The sequence below is a fragment of the Boleophthalmus pectinirostris genome, unplaced genomic scaffold (genome assembly GCF_026225935.1).
Source record: "Boleophthalmus pectinirostris isolate CB_2022bp ecotype Guang Dong unplaced genomic scaffold, ASM2622593v1 HiC_scaffold_17, whole genome shotgun sequence".
Taxonomy (NCBI): Eukaryota; Metazoa; Chordata; class Actinopteri; order Gobiiformes; family Gobiidae; genus Boleophthalmus; species Boleophthalmus pectinirostris.
The window spans coordinates 33,688,661-33,708,521 of NW_026571115.1; the positions used below are offsets into that span (position 1 = coordinate 33,688,661).

A 19,861-nucleotide genomic window follows, 5' to 3' on the forward strand; every position below is an offset into this window, starting at 1 on the left:
GCGTGTCCTCCAGCAGAGCTCCTCCCTGGAACTTGGAGCCCAGAGCCGAGGTCTCCACAAACAGCTCCAGCTCCGAGAAGCCGGCCTCATGCGGCGTCAGCTCAAACCACTTTCCTGGAGAAAGCACAGGAGGCTACAGTGAGAACGTCTCTCCAGGAGGTTTAATACTGAGAGAAAAACAGGATTATATGTGTGTGTATTAAAGCACACATGTGATGCATTATTTGTTTTGGTATTGGCCTTTAAAGGCACATTTTTGAGCAGAAATGTTCAGTCTGATATTGATTTATGAACAGTCTCAACCAGTGACAGAACAATCCTGAGAAAATTCAAACCACATACTTTATTCTCTGAGGTTCAGAGGATTTTTTTTTACAGAGGATTATTGAAACAAGTGTGAATGAAGTTAGATACAACTCCAGGTGTTTTTAATGAGGCAACACTGTTATTCATGGAAAGTCCTGATGCCACATCAAAAAACATCACATCACTGAAAAGGAAAAGGGGCAAACCTTTAAGAAGAAGGAGTTTTAGGGTTTGACCTTTAACCTGCTGCCTGGAGAGTCGCTGACACTGTTTAAAAAAGCTTGCCAAAACTAACTTCTGCAGACATTTATATCTGCCTCATCCAGAGCTCCCTCTGTATCCAGACAATTCCTGACATTTTGGTCATTTAGAAATTTGACCAGGGAATTTCTTTGTCTTAGTTTTGCCCAAAGGCTAAACCGTCTAACCAGAAATTCATTTAATTCAGTGAGCCCTGTGTTTTGGGGTTTCCTCGTAACCAAATGAACTTTAATAAAATATTTGGCTATGTTATTGGACTCTTATAATGTTTTAGCTTTGAAAGTGAAGTGAAACAAGTGTTCACTGCACAGTCTGGAGAGAAGTGTTGGAGACCACTGATCCTGGTGGAGGAAATCCATCTCTGGTGACAAACACGGTCCTTGAGGATATTACAGAAAAATAATATTTTCTTTTGAGACTTGTTGTTGGTGCAGCCCACAGCGCGACAAGCAGACGGAAAAAACACTTCAGTCTTTAGATGGCAGCACCAACGATGTGACGTCGCTTTAGACCCATGAATTACACAGTTAAAAGCTCAAAAATCCATTCAGCATAACAGTGTTTTTTGAGTCGATGTTTTAGGCCTGTGTCATGTTCTTACAGGCCTGTACCTTCTGTGGGTCAAAGAGTCAAAAAGCCCAGCCCCTCTGCCCCCGGTCTTCACCTCTCCTCTCCTTTCTTTATGAGCCTATTCCTAGACTGACCAGTAGATGGCGCCAAAGATACAGGTAAGTCACAAGTGTCTGCTGCACTTGTTTAATTTGGCCCAAACCCAGGAACACAAAGGGAAAACACAGAGACACCTGTGAGTAAATCTACCTGTAAAATGAGTTTTTAAGTGCAAATGTGAAGTGAAAATGACACAACAGTGTCAAAATAATTTGTCTTAATTTATAAGTAAAATGAATATTCAGTTTAATTTAAGTAGCACAATGAGAAGCCTTACTTAGATTATAAATGCAACTGGCTGATTTATTTTATGAAATGACCAAATTTAAATTAATCGTAAATTAAAAAATAAATTCACAATAGTAGTAGTAATTTAGTTTAAGTTCAGAAAATGTTAAAAAGCTAATTGGTAATTGACTTTTTAAATATATTCCAATTTATTGCAATTGTTGTAAAACGTATTAAAGTCCAACCAAATTAAAAGAGCATTAATTTTTTAAAGTGTATATTATTTAGCAATTAAAGCTATTTATTAATTAATTAACATTTGATATGAAATAATAAAATATTACATTTGTTTCATATATCTAGTCATTTAAAAGACTGTAGCCTGTAGAAGTTAGTATGTAAAAGATATTTTAATACATATTATTATAATTAAAATATATTCATTAAAATACAAATAGTTTAAAATACTAACGTAAATGTAAAATGTAAATGAAATTTAATTATTTCTTATTATTTATTTTAAAGGTTTTTGACCTGCTGCTGCTTAAATAAAAGTCTTGAACCTGAGTTGAACCTTGTTCCTGTTTTTCAAGTTGGACCTTCATTCCTCAACTAAAGACTTGACAAATAGTACAGGTCCGTGGTTGAAGAGTAACTTGTGTAGGTCTGTGGTTGAAGAGTAACTTGTGTAGGTCTGTGGTTGAAAAAGTACCTCTTATGGGTCATTGGTTGAAGCAGTACCATTGGTTGAAGAGTAGCTCGTGTAGGTCTGTGGTTGAAGAGTACCTCGTGTAGGTCTGTGGTTGAAGAGTACCTCGTGTAGGTCTGTGGTTGAAGAGTACCTCGTGTAGGTCTGTGGTTGAAGAGTACCTCGTGTAGGTTGTGGTTGAAGAGTACCTCGTGTAGGTTGTGGTTGAAGAGTACCTCGTGTAGGTTTGTGGTTGAAGAGTACCTCGTGTAGGTTTGTGGTTGAAGAGTACCTCGTGTAGGTTTGTGGTTGAAGAGTACCTTGTGTAGGTCCCTCGTTGAAGCAGAACTGCTCGACGGCTCCGTACACGGGGTAGGGGTTGGAGGCGTTCCTCGCAGCCTCCTCGGAGAGAGTCCAGTTGTCCCACTGTGAAACATACACACACATGTTCACACTGGACCAAAGCAGGAGCTTCTCAAACTGAGCTCATTAGCCATCGTAGTTTTAAATATAAATAGGAAAAACTTTTTAGATTATGTAAATGAGCTTGTTTTTGTGGTTTAGTTTTTTCTTAAACCCTGAGTTAGTTCCTGCTATTTCAACTTCATGCATTGACTCTGGTTTACTCCTGGTTGGTTAAGTCCTGCTTCAGTCTTATTTCAGCCTTCAGTCCTACTTCAGTCCTGCTTCAGTCCTGCTTCAGTCTTGGTTCAGTCTTGGTTCAGTCTTGGTTCAGTCCTTGGTTCAGTCCTTGTTCAGTCCTGCTTCAGTCTTTGTTCAGTCCTTGTTCAGTCCTGCTTCAGTCCTGCTTCAGTCCTGCTTCAGTCCTGCTTCAGTCTTGGTTCAGTCTTGGTTCAGTCTTGGTTCAGTCTTGGTTCAGTCTTGGTTCAGTCTTGGTTCAGTCTTGGTTCAGTCCTGGTTCAGTCTTGGTTCAGTCTTGGTTCAGTCTTGGTTCAGTCTTGGTTCAGTCTTGGTTCAGTCCTGCTTCCGTCCTGGTTCAGTCCTGCTTCAGTCCTGCTTCAGTCCTGTTCAGTCCTTGTTCAGTCCTGCTTCAGTCCTGCTTCAGTCCTGCTTCAGTCCTGCTTCAGTCTTGGTTCAGTCTTGGTTCAGTCTTGGTTCAGACCTGGTTCAGTCTTGGTTCAGTCCTGCTTCCGTCCTGCTTCAGTCTTTGTTCAGTTCTTGTTCAGTCCTGCTTCAGTCTTTGTTCAGTTCTTGTTCAGTCCTGCTTCAGTCCTGCTTCAGTACCGTCTTCATGATGGCTGCAGAGATCAGGGCTCCCCACGGGTCGCTCAGGGAGAACTCTGGGCTCTGGGCTTTGTCGTAGAGCCAGGACAGGATCTTCTCCGGCTCCACAGAGTGAGGTGTGGGCAGGAGGGAGTTCAGAGACCTGCTCCACTGAGGGTCCCTGTACAGAGACGCCATGGACCTAAACACATACAGAGAACTGGTCACGAAAACAGATTTACAGAACTTTTAAACAGACCTGGAGTTGTGTTTTGTTTCATTCACACAAGTTTAACACACAAACCTGAGTTCTTCTCTTGAACAAAAACACTCTGTAAACTCACCTTCACTAGAATAATTTGGATAATTTCAGTCCTGAAATTGCCAATTTCTACCAAATAAAAAGTGAAATGAGCTGTTAACTTGAAAACTACCAAAATGGAACACAGCATTTTGAGCTTTGGAGTTGCAGACAGACAAACAATAAATGATTAAACATGAATGTAAATGAATCAAAACACAACTCCAGGTCTGTTTTTGAGGAGGTACCAGCATTTGAACATGGCTTAAGCTCACCAGTCAATTCTGCCTAGTATAGGACCTTTAAACTTGAATCAGCAAAACATTGACACACACTTCACCTTTTAGCACTAGTGAACTCACACAATGAAAACATGAAAGTGTGGAGGTCCACCTCCGATTCAGACATCCCTTCATTACAACATGCCTCTATTTAGACGTGTCAGATTTCCAACACTTTTTAGTACTGGGCTGCGAGAGTGTGATCTTATTAGCCAGGCTGGTGCCACCGAGTGCCTCCGCTCATTTTCATTTCTCTCCAGAGACTTGGTCAGGAATCAGAATACACTAGATGATTTGCAAAAACCCCGGAAGTTGTAAACCGCGCACCAACCAATCAGCAAAGAGCCGTGAAGCCATGACGTTAAACTGAAGCATCTGTCTATGTCCCTTTTGTGGAACAGCACAACAGTAAACAAAGTGTCGAGATGGATGTAGACGAAGACAGACATTCTGTGTTGGCAACGATTCCCAAGATCGAGGATTTAAAGCCAGAACAAAGAAAATATTTGGTGAATTTTATAAAGGGAAAAGACGTTATTGCCCTCCTTCCTACGGGATTTGGGAAAAGGTTAATATACCAGTTAGCCCCGTTAGCGGAGCATTACATACGTCACGACCAAATACAGTGATTGGTTAAATAAGAAAGTACCTGCCTACCGCTGAATGAATCGTAATGCAGTGAGGTCAGACGGTTTCCACAAAGTGAAACTGGCTGATGAATCAGCCTTTCATCTCATTGAGCTGGCGCAATGAACTTGATTGTTTTTTTTAATTTAGGCTGTATGTTGTTCTCCACTGATCGCCTACATGACGAAAAGAATGAAGCACAAAGGCCCATGCAGCCTCCATTTTAGATTAGATATTTTCCCAAAGACTGTCCTATGCATGACTGTTTCCCACAGCGATCAGTTTAGACATTTTTCCTCACTGTCGCAAAGTATAATAGGCATCAGTGGCGGCTGGTCAATAGTCACTCCCTAACTTGACCTAGATGAAAAAAAAAATAAGAAAAAAATTATAAAGTTGTTATTTTGTATTAGGCTATGTGTTTAATATTTTGTTTAAAATGTAACGTGTATCTGCATAGACATTTTTATCATGTTAAATGTGCTCATATCACTTTATTTGAGTCAAGTGTTTGGAATTTGAGTGCGGTGAGTTGGAGCGATTGAGCAAGATTCGTGGCGGATCCGCAGAACGGATCCTAGGATATAAAGGCTTAAATTTAAAAACATAAACTTAAACAATTTCAAAGTTGGATCAGAGATATCCTAACACTAAATCTCATTACTTAAGAAAAAAAGAAAGTTGTTTTTTTTACACTGTAAACAATGTTTATTTAAATCATTAATTAGAAATCTTAGGACATGAGTAATTTATTATTATTATTATTATTATACCCTTTGAGTTAACCAATGCTTCATTCTTAATATGAAAATGACAATTTACAGTTTTTACTAAAAATAGTTCAAGTTAAGCAAAGTTGTTTTTTTTTTTTTTAATAGCAAAAAACAAATATAAGCTATATGAGTAAAAGCCTGGACAGATGAGACTGAGTGTAGCCATATGTAGCAGGTATTGGGCAGCACAACCACTGCTGGCAGTTTAAAACATTTGTGTGTGGAGAGATTGGGTCTGAAATAAACAAATGGAGATGGAGACGTTATTATCTGTGGCCTCTGCGTTCTGCTACTGCCGAGTAACTTTAATTATGCTTATTCACAATACAATACAATAATTTACAATTTACATAAAAATTACATAGAATTACTCTTTCAGTCTAAGTCTCTACTGTTCTTGGTAAACAAAACCCTGACTATTCATAAATAGTATTTATTATGTAATCTAAATTTTACAGTTGATCTCCAGTCCAAAGATGTCATAAAATGACTTAACTCTAGCAGGTTAGCATACTGACTGTGACACAACTTTTATAACTGTAGCTTTGTTTGAACATAACTTTTACACATTCACAAAATAACAATATCAACAACGAATAACAAAAATTTAATATGTGGCTGGAGCGGGTCAAAATTACAAGTTCTAAGTTAATGCTAGCGCGGCAGTTAGTATAGCGCGTTAATAAGGGAACAAATAAAACAGACGTCTAGGTATCGCGACCGGGTATTACAACTAAGTTGTATGTTTATATGACTTCATATGGCTCTGTATTGTGATTTTGGGACTGTACCAACCTGAAATAAACAAATGGAGACGGAGACGTTATTATCTGTGGCCTCTGCTTTCTGCTACTGCCGAGTAACAGGAAGCAGAGGCCAGAGCGCCCCAAACCGTCTCACTGCATGCTCTGCCATCTGGTGGACAAAATTGAAATTGCAACTGCTTCCCAAAACTAAAACACTACTATTCCTTATTTACAGAATTTCATTACATTAAATAAAAGAATGTGACCACACATTGTGGGCGTCACACATACCATACTGTTAAAACTAAAACTTAACTTGTGTTTACCACCACAGTATAATGGATGGTTGTTCTTACAGAGTGTGCTTATTCTTGTAAGGAGTCAGAGTTCAGGTTTGTGAAGAACATTGTAAGTCATGACAGTGGCTGTGTGATTTGAACATGAAACGTTATTGTATTAAGGCACGTTGCGATAAATTATTGTATTAAGGCACTGACATGACTGCACTTTAGTCTCAATTCAACAGTCAAGACTCTAGTCTACACAAATAATAATTATATGTGGTTAAAAACACAATCAGATCAGACACCGGTGTTAGCGTCGCTCCACAGGCGAAGGGAGAGCGCCGAGAGCGGCGTCCAGCCAGAACCGAGACCGTTAGACACGACCAATGATCACGGAGCGGAGTTATTCTTTGATCGTAAAAATATACAAGAATATAAGTAGCGTTTTATAAAAATAGTATTTAGACTGGGATCTACCTCAAGAGATGGAGTTATCCTGACTCCTGACCTCACATCGTCTTCATCACGTTACTGTCGCTAACTTTCCTACTGCACTCGTCAAAACTAATAAAACACACACAGTCACAGACGTACAGACATCACAATCTAACGTTAACGTTGTGTACATTAATGATGACTAATAAAATTAACTTTTAAACAATTACTTACAGTTAAATCCGCGGACAACAGGTGGGTGCTGCTTCTTTCCACTCAGGTTCCGCTAACGGCTCAACGTCCGCGCAGCGAATCCAAACCGGTTTAGCCGCGGATCCGCGCATTGACAGCACAAATCTAACAAGTGTTTTGGTAAAAGTGCGTTCACAGTGCGGATCTTAGATGATTTAACCGCAGATTCGCTCTGTAACAGCAGGCCATCCAAGGGTTACGATTAGCAACAGTCAGAAAGCGAATACGGAACAGATACGCAGCGGATCCGCAAAGCGGACGGACTGTGGGGCGGATTTGACGGACCGAAAGCGGATCCGCTGCGGATCCTGGTGTTAGTAGGAGGTTTAGAGAAGAGTTTGAGTTGAAGCTTAAGTTTTGAGAAAATTTGACGTCATGACGTTGCTTCTGCCCATTAATTAGCCCTAAAATCCGTCTTTAGGCGCAGGGAGCAAAATCAACTGAAATCAACTGACTGGTCTGAATAAACATGAACACACATCTGGACCTGTTGTGGTTCTGTTGTGGTTCTGTTGTGGTTCTGTTGTGGTTCAGCTGCTCTGACACTCAGCCGCGACTCTGCTGCGACAGGGGCTAAAGATGACAACAACACAGCTGTGTGTTGTACAGTTAAGGCGAGTTCGTACAAGTCCGTCCGAGGAACAGTTTTTGGGAGTAAGAACATGAAAAGAAGCATTAAGCTGGAATGAGCTGCGGTGAGATACTGCGGCTCTTATTCTGATTCGCACACTGGCTAATGGCGGCTAGCTGTTAGCTTAAACCTCTCCACAGTAAAGCGCGAGGACAGACCCGCCGCCGGGACCAGGACCCAGGACCCAGGACCCACTCACCGCCGGGACCAGGACCCAGGACCCACTCACCGCCGGACCAGGACCCAGGACCCACTCACCGCCGGGACAGGACCAGGACCACTCACCGCCAGGACCAGGACCAGGACCAGGACCACTCACCGCCGGGACCAGGACCGACCAGGACCCAGGACTCACCGCCGGGACCAGGACCAGGACCCACTCACCGCCGGGGCCGGGGCTGTTGCTCGCTGCTCTATCCGCCTCTGCCCGCTTGTTTCTCGGTGTAAAAGTTTAAGTGGGCGTAGCGCACAGAGGCATAAATCCACCTGGTGTCACTTTCAGATTGAAGTGGGAAGTGGGATTAAGACAATTTTACAATCAGCTCGTGCACTCGGCTCTTGGACCTTTTGTCACGGACCTGACTGGACCAGGATTTGGACCAGTTTGATCTCTTCGTATCGGACAATAGACTTTTGGAGACAGAACCAGTGGGACAGTGGATAGAGGAAACACTCTGCTTCAGTCTCTGGAGAAGGTAAGAGGTTTGTTTTCATTAGTTTGGGGCAAATCAGTAGATGGAGTCTCATATGTATATAGTGTTATAGTTAAATAGTGTTATAGTGTTATAGTTAAATAGTGTTATAGTTAAATAGTGTTATAGTGTTATAGTTAAATAGTGTTATAGTTAAATAGTGCGTAAATGAGCTGGTGGTGCGATGGAGCTGCTGTTGTTCCGCTGTGCGCTGTAGGAGCTGCGCTGATGCTGTGTGTTCATGTTGTGATCGTAGCCTCTTATTGTAGTTTTACTGACGTTGTTGGGGATGGGTGTGAGCGGCGTGTTACCTTGTGTTGTGTTACGTTGTGTTGTTGGGGCTGGTTGTGAGCGATGGATCAGGTTGTGCTGCTGCGTAAACTTAGGTAAACTTGCGTAAAACTGCGCTTGGCTGTGCGTTGTGCTCTGATAGTTCAGCCAATAGTGACCAAAATGAAAATGTCTTTTTCTGTTTCATTATAATACTATATAGCCTATATATAATACATATATTTATAATATATATTTATAATTTTGGCCTTGGCGTCCCCCCAAAAAATGATACCACCAGTCACCACTGCATCACATTAATATTATATTCATGTCGGAAAAGCAGAATGTTTGAAAAATAGTAAAGTGCTGCTACTCCAACAATGAAAAAAAAAGTCGAAGTAGTGCTACACTTGAAAAATAATGTTTATGCTGCATCTCTGACACTTAGACATCAAAGTCTGGCTCTGGACTTTGAAGACAAAACTGTGCAGATTTACTAACTTAAAATTATATTTGCTCACCTACATTTTCAGTCTACAAACCCAAAATAAAGAAAACTAGAACTATAGACTGTATAAAGAGGTAGAAAGAGTGAGTGACGTCACCCGCAGCTTTTGGCTCCAGTCAAATGAAGCTCATCGAGGTTTGTGGTTACATTATATATACAGTCTATGGCCAGAAGTGTCTTGCCCATAGACACAAGAGCAGCTGAGGAGCTCTTCTGTGTGTGTGGGTGAGTTACCATGTGGAGCCGGACACTCCTGACAGGTACAGCACCGGGTCTAGCAGCCCATCCCGGGACATCTGAGTGAGGGAGCCGATCAGAGCGACCGCGGCCCTCTCCCCCCCTCCAGAGGTGAGTAAGGCGACGTGCGGCATCTCATCCTGGACACAAAGTAATCAGGTTAAAATATTAAAGGTATTTGACTTTTATGGGGTAAAAACTCTAAACATCATATATTTAGATCATCATGTTCCTTTTATTGTTTCTAACATATCAACATGTTTTATCAGATTCACTTTTGGTCTTGACACTCAGTTTCCTCTCCCTTTGTTTCCCCGCTCATTCCTTCAGGGCAATATCACAACAGAATCAGTGTACATCCCACTAATGAAGCTACTGCACATCACTTCAAATTTGTTGAGCTGCTGTGTACAGTTTTGCATCATGTTTTGTATATTTATGGAGAATTGTCATATGGGAGCGTGGGATTGACGTAGGCCACTGAAAATAATTCTATGCACAGTAGAAAATACATAGTAATAAAATATTTACAGTTAAACACACAGGACGTTATGGCCTCTGTATAAGTTTGTATTTATGTAATGTGTGTATTAAAAGAGCAGTACCTTGGTGCAGTTCAGTCCCAGATTGCGGAGGGCCTGAGCAGACACCACTTTCCTCTGCTGGATGTACTCGTGCTCCCCCGCAGACAGAGACGGACCACGCCGCACTGACCTCTGAACACAAACAACACAAACACGACAGGAATAATGTGTAATTGCTGCAGAAAGGACACTCCAGTGCAGAACGAGGCCTAACTGTGTCCACGCTTGCACCATTAGAACATTACACAGAACTAGGGATGGTAACAATAACCGAAATATCATGAGGAAACAACAGTACCAGTACATCAGGGGCGCCCGATGAGGAGCCCCAGCGGCTTCGCACGAAGGGTCAAACACAGAGAAAAGATTTCCATACAGGAAATAAAATAAAGTGCACCTTAACTTTAACCTTATGTCAAAATGGCACGACTCTGTTTTTAATATGGGGAAAGATGAAATAAGAAAGATTTATAGTCATTGGTCGGCATTCATGAAACATTTTTACGAACAAATTTGTGCTTAAGTCTTTCTTACGAACATTCATAAAACTTTTTCTTAACTGAAACTGGTATGAACATTCAGGAGCACTCGTAAGAACAAAAAAATCTACTGTTTTAGAATATTATTTCTGTGATAATGCAACAAAAAATTTAAATTCCTTCATGATTGTGAGTTATAGATTTTCTTTGGGTTGGAATCAAAAAGACAAACATACAAATCATCACAAGTTTTTTTTAACCTCTTGGACCTTCTCTCAGGCTCCTGTATGTTCATCATCATGTCTCTGATGGTCTCCTAAGGTCAATATTTATTTTTTATTTATCAGAGTTTTACATCAGTTCAGTGACAGTTTACGGGGAAAGAAAATCTGAGAAAGGAACAAAGAAAAAGGGAACAAAAATACAGGAAGTAGCAGTGAGTTCCAAGACCACACACCTCAAACGATGTCACTACAGAGACTTTTTATGCACAAGAAAGATTTTTTTTTTTTTTTACAGTTATTAACATTCTTTTAACAAAATAAAGGTGGTGATCTTTTGATTCTATTTTCATTAGTCTAATTTATTGTGTAATTTATGTTTTTTGCACAGTTATGTAATTATCTCCATTATATCTCCTATGTCCATGTCTAAACAGGAAGACACCTTGTTCACCAGTATTTAAAAATAGAAAGAAAGAAAAAAAATAAGTAGATGTTTTGGTTAAATTGTAATGATGTTAACTATGTTTTAGTGAAATCTGTCACTTGCACTTTAAAGGTCTTGTATTACGTTTCTTGTGAACTTTAAGTCATGTTATAATGTTGTTACCTCTTCAAACACAGACCTGAAGTTGTGTTTTGTTTCATTCACACATGTTTGAGTAACTCTTTATCATTAGTTTGTCTACATCTCCACTACAGATGTTTTCAGGACAGAACAGTGCCGGTGCCACTCCCGTTCTGCTAGTGTTCACCGGTGAACGACCCACATTTTAAGTGAACCCATCATGTGTCATCGACAGGGTGTTGATGTGCCACCAAATTTAAAAACAGCAGCATGTCACAGAGAGGAAAATAACAATCATGGATCGCATCATCGACACCAGCGAGCGTCTGTACTCATACCAAATCTGCGCCAAGATCTGCTACAACATCTGCTGTGGAGAAGGCGACAGCGACGCCAAATCCAAAAATGGCACCTCACCGGGCGAACACGGATACAGCAAATATTTGGTCTCTTTCGCTGACCACTGCACAATCTTCTTGTTACTTGATTTCTCCACCATGTTCCACACACACGTTTTCTTTGTTTGTTTATTTTACCGTGTGTGACCAGGATGAACCTGCCGATGTCTACTGTGTTGTCACATTTCTCTTGGAAAAAACAAGTTTTACTTGGTTCCGGTCGGAACCAACTTTTCGGTTCCTGAACACTCTGATTTTCATTGTCAGCCAGTTCGAGATTAGGTGCGGAAACTGGCACCAGCACAGCTCTCTGTCAGCCTGAAAACACTACTTGTGATGCCATCAAGTGAACATCTCCTTTTACCTTCAGTTCAGTGGAAATGAGCAACTCCAGATCTGAAATCATCCAAATGATTCTAGTGAACGTGTGTGGAGTTTGAAAACACAGTGGAGCACATCCTGTATTACCACATGACATCACAACGTGGAATGGAGTGTTTTCAGTTTGAGAGAAGAACTCATCTTAAATATGCAGGGTTTGTGTGTTAAAGCTGCATTGTGTAACTTTTCTGGTATATAAATGTTATTGGTGTGTCTGGACTGTTTCACAGTATGGCATTAAACCTTCTATCTTCACAATGACCAAACCAGAACAGGTTACAGGTCAGATCTGTGGAGAGGCGACGCCGCTCAGTCAGAAAATCGAGCTGTTTAATGTCACACTGTGGAACATTTCAGGCAGAGCAATGACATCTCCACACACAGTGCACCTTTAAACATGCGTGAATGAAACAAAACACAACTCCAGGTCGGTTTGTAATGAGGAAACGACATTAGAACGTAGATCAGAAAAGTCCATCACCTTCTCCTTGGTCTTCAGACGTTCAGCTCCATGAGGTCGATCTCTCACTCGACTCCTCCTCAGAGAATTACAGACAAGCAGAGGAGGAGGAGCGGCCGTAAACTGTGCTCAAGAAAGAATTTTATCGCGCCATATCTCTGTAATGTAGCCAGTCCTAGGGCTAATTAAAAGGTAAAATAATGAGGAACTGAAACAAAGTTTTAGAATGTTTATTGTAAATTGATTATGTGCAGATTGAAGTTACCTGTAAAAAAAGAAAAGAAAATAAGTAAAAAGTAAAAGTGCATTTAAATTTAAGTAATTGTGTTAAAGTAATTGTACTTACCCTCTGGTGTGGTCTGCCTCAGGTGCTCCGGCCAAAAGAGTCCCCGGGGAGGTGGAGCACCTTAAGAAGGCTCTGGGGCAGCCAACCATGTTGTTTAGAGGAGGGGAGCACAAATTTTTTACTTGTTCTATTTAGTATTTTAAAACATTAAACACTGCTAATTTAAATAAAGAGATATATATTTTTGTAATTAATGTAATTGGATATTGTTTGGGCACTGTTTTGATAATTATGTAAAATAATTATCAATAATTATAATTATGATAAATGTACAAGTTATTGGAGCTTACCTGATCGTTGAAGTGGGCTCACCCAATTAGGACAGAGCCTTTAAAAGAAGCCAGCCTCACCTTGTTGGGGGAGAGGTGCTGTGTGTGAGCGCAGGTAACTGCTATGCCTGTTTTTAACCTTTTTGGAACTTTTGTAAATACTTTTCTATTTTTGTCTTTAATAAATGCACTGGGATCTGCACTGTAAACCGGCTCAACTTGACTCTGTTCCTTCTAAAACCGCTAAGGTTGCCACCAGGCTATTACAATCTGCAACACTTTTATTTCCTGGCACCTCACAGTCGCATTAGAATTCATTAAACAGCTCTACTTTATGTTTTTTTTTTTTGTTACAGTTGGATTTACAGCTCAAAATACCTAGAAAAACAAACATCCTCTCCACAGATCTGACCTGTAACTTGGTCCATTTGGTGTCCATGAAGATAGAAACGTTTAATGCTACACTGTGAAACATTCCAGACAAAACAATAACATCTCCAATTGGGAAAGCATTTGACAGAAACTCCACCAGAAACGTTACACAATGCAGCTTAAGTAGATGTTCAAGTGGATACTTATGGAAAAAATCATTATCACGATTATTTAGGTCAGGGGTCGGTAACGTATGGCTGGTGGGCCAGGTGTGGCTCTTTTGATAATTGCATCTGGCTCGCAGATAAAACATGAAATATTCTCACTTGTTTTAGGCTACGTTTACACATCACCAGGTATTTTGAGAAACGAATATTTCCCTGCCTCTCTTTTCCTAAATAACATCGTGCACAAAGCATCGTTTTCAAAATAGTTTTTGTTTACATCAACCCGCATAAATATGCCATCGAACGCCGTTATAACTACACCGAGCCTCTGGGCGCAGCTGGATTAGATTCAAACCTGTAGCATTTATTTCATTACAGTTGTACGTTTTACTCACAAATACCTTGAAAAACGTGCATTACTGAACGGGCTCGCCTCTTCACAATTATGTTAAAGAAGTAGCAAAATCACTGACCTCTGAGTCCTTGTTCATCTCTGGTCATGGATCTGATCCATCAGCTGTGTGCAAATGCGAACACATGAAAAGTGTTTCACTAGAAGAAAAAGATGAGCTGAAGCGGGGAGTGGTGTCTGGTGCCTCCACCTGAGAAGCGCTTTCTCCAGGAAAAAAACATGTGCGCGGACGGACGCTCAGAACAACATATAACGAACCAAACGAGATTCACATTTCTGTCCGGATCCTTTGCACCACCTTGGAAACAGCCGCGGTCGAGCGCTGAGAACCGGAGCAACTGCCCGGACCTGTGGTCCAAAGCACATTCTCACTTTCCCCACACAGAACCAGTGCGCAGATGACTGCACTGAGGCACTCAGACCCAGTCCTTTGCGCATTGGTCTTACTCACCCCGAGCGTCCGGACTGATCAGACCAACACTGAACCCCCAGCCTCATCTTGAGGAGCTGCACGCTCCGGTGAGTGCTCCCGTGTGTTTAGCGCTGTTACCCGAACTCAGAGCTTCTGCTCCGGGCTGATGTGCGGTGAGTTTGTACAAAGTTCTACATGCGGCTGTTTTATGAGTTCGTGGTGATAATTTGAGATGAGGACGACCGTGGTGTTGCCAGGGAACATAGATTCCTTTCGCAATTGGAGGAACATTGGGAACATCGGTATATACATATGTATGTATGTATATATGTATATAGCTTAACCTCACCAAGCAGCACCAGACGTCACATTAATGGTGAGTATTATAAAAACATTATTTAAAAGAATAAATTCAGAGGATTATTATACTCACATTTAATTGAATTCAGTCTGAAAATATATTATATGACTCTCACTGAAATAAATTTCCAAATATTTTGCTTTCATGGCTCTCTGAGTCATAAAGGTTCCCGACACCTGATTTAGGTCAATATTGAAATCATGATTATTCAAACGATTATGTTTTAGTTACACGATGAATTTATTCAACATTTTCCTTTAAAAAAACAAAAACAAAACACTTATTGATTATTGATAATCTGAGCAAAACTTGAAAACTGAAAATAAATATAGGCTACAAACAGTGTTGGGAGTAACGCGTTATAAAAGTAACGAATTACAGTAATGCAATACTTTTTGCTGTAACGCAGTAATGTAAGGCATTACAGGGGAAAAAATAGTAATATTTTACTCGGTACAAATGTGAGTAACGTGCGTTACATGTTTTTTTTTAACCTGGATTGAAGTGGTGGGTTTTTTTTCTTCATACAAATTCGCTAAAATCACCTCGATATCAGCAGCGGTGAAACGCCGGAGACGCCCCTCGTAGACCTTCAGGTAACCGCGGACGAAAGGACTGACAAAGAACTCCACGCTGTTCAGACCTGGTTTAGATCTGGGTCATTTCTGGTTTAGACCTGGTTTACACTCGTCCCTCGCTCTAATCGCAGTTCACTTTTCGCGGTCTCGCTGTTTCGCAGATTTTTATTTTTTTTAAATTTTTTTTTTGTGCAATTTTGCATGCCCTTTTTTTTTTACATTGTATGAATGCATATTGTGTTCCTCCCGCTGCGTCCTGACTGGTCAAGGGACTCCTGTCTCCTGTACAGTACAGAATGTGTTCAGCTGCCAAATTTAAATACATGTTCAATCTGTATCAGTGTGATTCTGAAGTGCTGTATGTCTGCAAGTTTTCTCCCCGACGAAACCCACAACATCGACGAAACGTTCTGCACCGACAAAGGCTCCTGCGCTCGCACCCAAAAGACAGAGGAAGATGCAACCATCACACAAAAAGTTGGACTTCTGGACACGCTGAAGGAAGGTAGAAGTTACGCGCTGTAACAGACTCTTGCACCGGCTCAGGTACCTGCAAATAGTTGCTGAAATCAGGACCGTGAGCCCGAGCAGCAGGGTCCATAAAGAGCGACTGGGCGACAGACGCTCTTACCTCCGTGAGGTGCGGAGCAGAGCCGCTCCTTTCTCCTGCGGTCACCTTCAAGACCGTCCCCACAGTGAGTCCTGTTTTAGTCCTAGTTCACTTCTGGTTTAGTCCTGGTTTAGACCTGGTTTAGACCTGGTTTAGACCTGGTTTAGTCCTGGTTCAGTCCATATACAGCGCAAAGGTTATTTTGGTGAGAGTAACTTAAAGTAATGCAATAGTAATGCCTTACATTTTAAATGCAGTAATATTGTAATGTAACGAAATACTAGTAATAGGTAATAAATAACACATTACAGTTTCAAAGTAACCTGCCCAACAGTGGTGCTCTCTATTATCCAAATGTCATTCCGCGCGCCGCCGTCCGTCACGCCGGCATCCGAAGGGCGCCGCCTGTCCGACGCGATCCGAGCCTTTTTCGGAGGACCGAGGCCGGACGCGGGGTCGAGGCGGCGGCGGCGGATTGGCTCGTCGAAGGTGAGAACGGGAACGGGATTGGTCGGTTTATTTCCCGGAGCGGAGTGGGGAGTGCGGAGTGCAGAGGGAGTGAGATGATTTATGTCGGGGAGGAGACTGCGGGGGCTTTGTTCAGAGGGTGATGGATGAGACTAGATTAAGGTTATTGGGGATTCTATTTGTGAGACAATGTAGTTCCTCCCTCGTGACATCAATTACATTTGCACTTCAGAACCTGTTATGATGCTGAATTACTCCAACAAGGATGAAGAGATTAATAAAAAAAAAAGGATGGAGTATGAAAGCTTTCAGAAACATCCGTGTGCGTAGGATAGAAATCTGTGTATCATTCGTTCATTTGCTTTTCAAAATAAAACCAGAAATAAGAAAATGAAAAACAATGATTTTCTTCATTATTTGTCTCCAAAACCAAAAATGAAAAAAAAAAAAAAAAAAAAACGGATAATGATTTGGTTTTTCTGTTTTCAGTTTTGTGTTTAAATGAATAAACTGCGATGCCGGACTTTTGAGCTGCATACCAGGACTGAATCAGGACTAAAACAGGATCAAACCAAGACTAAAACCGGTCTCAGTCCCGGTCTCAGGTCCTGGTCTCAGTTTCTGTCTCAGTCCTGGTCTCAGGTCCCGGTCCCGGTCTTGTTTCTGGTCTCGTCCCGGTCTCGGTCTCAGTCCCGGTCTCAGTCCCGGTCTCGTCCCCGGTCTCGGCGCCGGTCTCGGTCCCGGTCTCGGTCCCGGTCTCGGTCCGGTCTCGTCCGTCTCAGTCCCCCGGTCAGTCCCAGTCTCAGTCCCGGTCTCGGTCCGTCTGTTCCGGTCTCCTTCCCGGTCAGGTCCTGGTCGGTCCCAGTCCGGTCTAAGTCCAGGCCCCGGTCAGGGTCTCGGTCCGGTCCGGTCGGTCTCAGTCCTCGGTCCAGGTCTCCGGTCTCAGTCTCACGTCTCTGTCTCTGGTCATTCTCAGTCCCGACCCAGTCTCAGGTCCAGTCTCAGTTTTCTGCTTCGTGGCTCCAGTCCAGGTCCTAAGGTCCGGTCCACCCTGGTCCCGGTCCGGGTTCCGGTCTGGACCCTGACTGGTTCAGTCCTGGAAACGGGAAACGGCCGTGATCTGTTTTTTTTTTTTTTTCAATTTTTCATTTAAACACAAAATTGAAAACTGAAAAAACAAATCATGATCTGTTTTTTTCATTTTGGTTTTGAAGACAAATAATGAAGAAAACTGTTTTGTTTGTTTGTTTGTTTTCGTTTATTTTAAATTAATGAATGAATGATATATGTAAAAATCTTTTACAGTTTTTATTATAGGTCCATGGTGGTTGAGACTGTTTTTTGGTTGGTGTTATTTGAAATAAACTTTAAATTAAATATTGGAAATAGAGCTCGAAATCAGTTTTTTTGTTTGTTTTTTTGTTTTGTTTTTGACACTAAAACACAATAATGAAATAATAAACTGTTTTCCTATTTTATTGTTTTTCCTTTTTAATTGAAATTCACAAGAACAAACGGTACATGGATGCGGTTGCTGTGGTAACAGAAATCTATGACGCAACAATTCAGGGAAAATTCAGGGAAAACCAGGCCACGTTACAGGTCAGATCTGTGGAGAAGCGACCCTGCTCCCAGTCAGAATGTCCGTTTTTCTAGGTATTTTTTGAGCTATAAAACCACCTGTAATGAAATAAATGTAAAGTTGAGCTGTTTAAAGTCACACTGTGGAACATTCCAGACATATGACATATCCATAATGAAGCAAGTGAATTAAAAGTAAAAAAAAATATCCACTTAAAAATGCAATTAAGTAAAATACAGATACTTAAAAATTTGTAGTAACAAAATTGAATACTTCACAACAACAGTTTTTGTTTTAGTTTTTTGTTGTTTTTTTTCCCCAGTGGCGCCCCCTGTGGCTCCTGGTGTTCTCCGCGTTCTCCCATCCAAGTCCAAACCACCAAACTAACACCACAGATCAGATTTCGACGAGAAGGTCCGGCCCCGAGACGTAAACGAAGCGAATATACAACTCCAGCGACGCCTCCGATGAGAGAACAACGCTTACAACATAATTAAAAACTCAACAAAAAAAGAAAAAAAAAAGAAAAATGCCAATTCCGCAGAACGTTTCCTCGTCTTCTGGCGCGTCCGCGATGGTCCGGGCGCGGTCCACAAATAGCCGTGTGATTGGAGCTAATATCTGTGGGCGAGCGAGGAGTGTTCAATCTGGAGCTCAGCGGGATCTCTCTATCTCTCCCGGGCTCTGATCCACGCAGCGCCCGGTCTCTCCCCCACCTGTTAGCGCCTCAGACACAGACGCAGGCAGGAGAAGAATCCGTGTATCATTCGTTCATTCGTTTTTCAATATAAAACCAAAAATAAGAAAACGAAAAAAAGAACAGTTTTCTTCGTTTTTTCAGTTTTCGATTTTGTGTTTAAATGAAGAATGGAAAAAAAGCGGATAACGACCGTTTCCCATTTACGTGACTTCCGTGACTGCGATGCCGGACTTTTGCACCGCGTACGGACTGAACCAGGACTGATCCAGGTCCGAGACCAGACCGGAACCAGAGCGGGACTGAGACTGGGACCAGACCAGGACCAGACCGGAACTGAGACCGAGACCAGTGGTCCGAGCGGTTCCATGTCATCGTCTGCGCGCTGGTTCCTGTGTGGGGAAAGTGAGAATGTTCTGTGGACTACAGGTCCGGACGAGCTGCTCCGGTCCTCCGCGCTCAAGAACCACGGCTGGTTCCGAGGTGGAGCAAAGCATCAAACTGACGCTTTCACACCAACGAAAATGAACCGAACTAAGAGCGTTTGGTTCAAATGGACCAGGTCCGGGACCAGAGCGGAGGCTCAGAGCCCACGGCAGGGCCGGAGCTCGAAGCTGAGGCTCGGACCCTGTTGAGGCTCGGAGTCAAAGCTCGGAGTCCGCTCTGGTCCTGGTCTGTCCCGGTCTCAGTCCCGCTCTGGTCCCGGTCTGGTCCTGGACCTGGATCAGTCCTGGTTCAGTCCGTATGCGGTGCAAAAGTCCGGCATCGCAGTCACGGAAGTCACGTAAATGGGAAACGGTTGTTATCCGTTTTTTCTATTCTTCATTTAAACACAAAATCGAAAACTGAAAAAACGAATCGTTATCTGTTTTTTCATTTTGGTTTTGGAGACAAATAGTGAAGAAAACTGCTGTTTTTTTTTCTTTTTTTTTTTTTTGGTTTTACATTGAAAAACGAATGAACGAATGATACACGGATTGAGAAGGAGGGAGAAAGAGACCTGCCGTTTGGACGAAAAGCGAGAGGACGGAGAGAAAAGGTGAGAGAGAAAAAGAAAAACAACGTGGCCATAACACTACA

At 41.9% G+C, this 19,861-nt stretch overlaps 1 protein-coding gene across 1 annotated transcript in view; it reads right to left on the minus strand.

The window, feature by feature from the left end:
- Window positions 1-19,861, minus strand: part of LOC129408748 (cytosolic phospholipase A2 gamma-like) — a 60,562-nt gene that overhangs the window by 34,717 nt on the left and 5,984 nt on the right. The window contains exons 2-6 of the mRNA XM_055153105.1: window positions 10,022-10,132; window positions 9,414-9,556; window positions 3,398-3,578; window positions 2,473-2,578; window positions 3-114 (exon numbers count right to left, since the gene is read on the minus strand). Coding sequence (XP_055009080.1) covers window positions 3-114; window positions 2,473-2,578; window positions 3,398-3,578; window positions 9,414-9,556; window positions 10,022-10,132 — 653 coding nt within the window. The remainder of the gene's footprint in view (window positions 1-2; window positions 115-2,472; window positions 2,579-3,397; window positions 3,579-9,413; window positions 9,557-10,021; window positions 10,133-19,861) is intronic.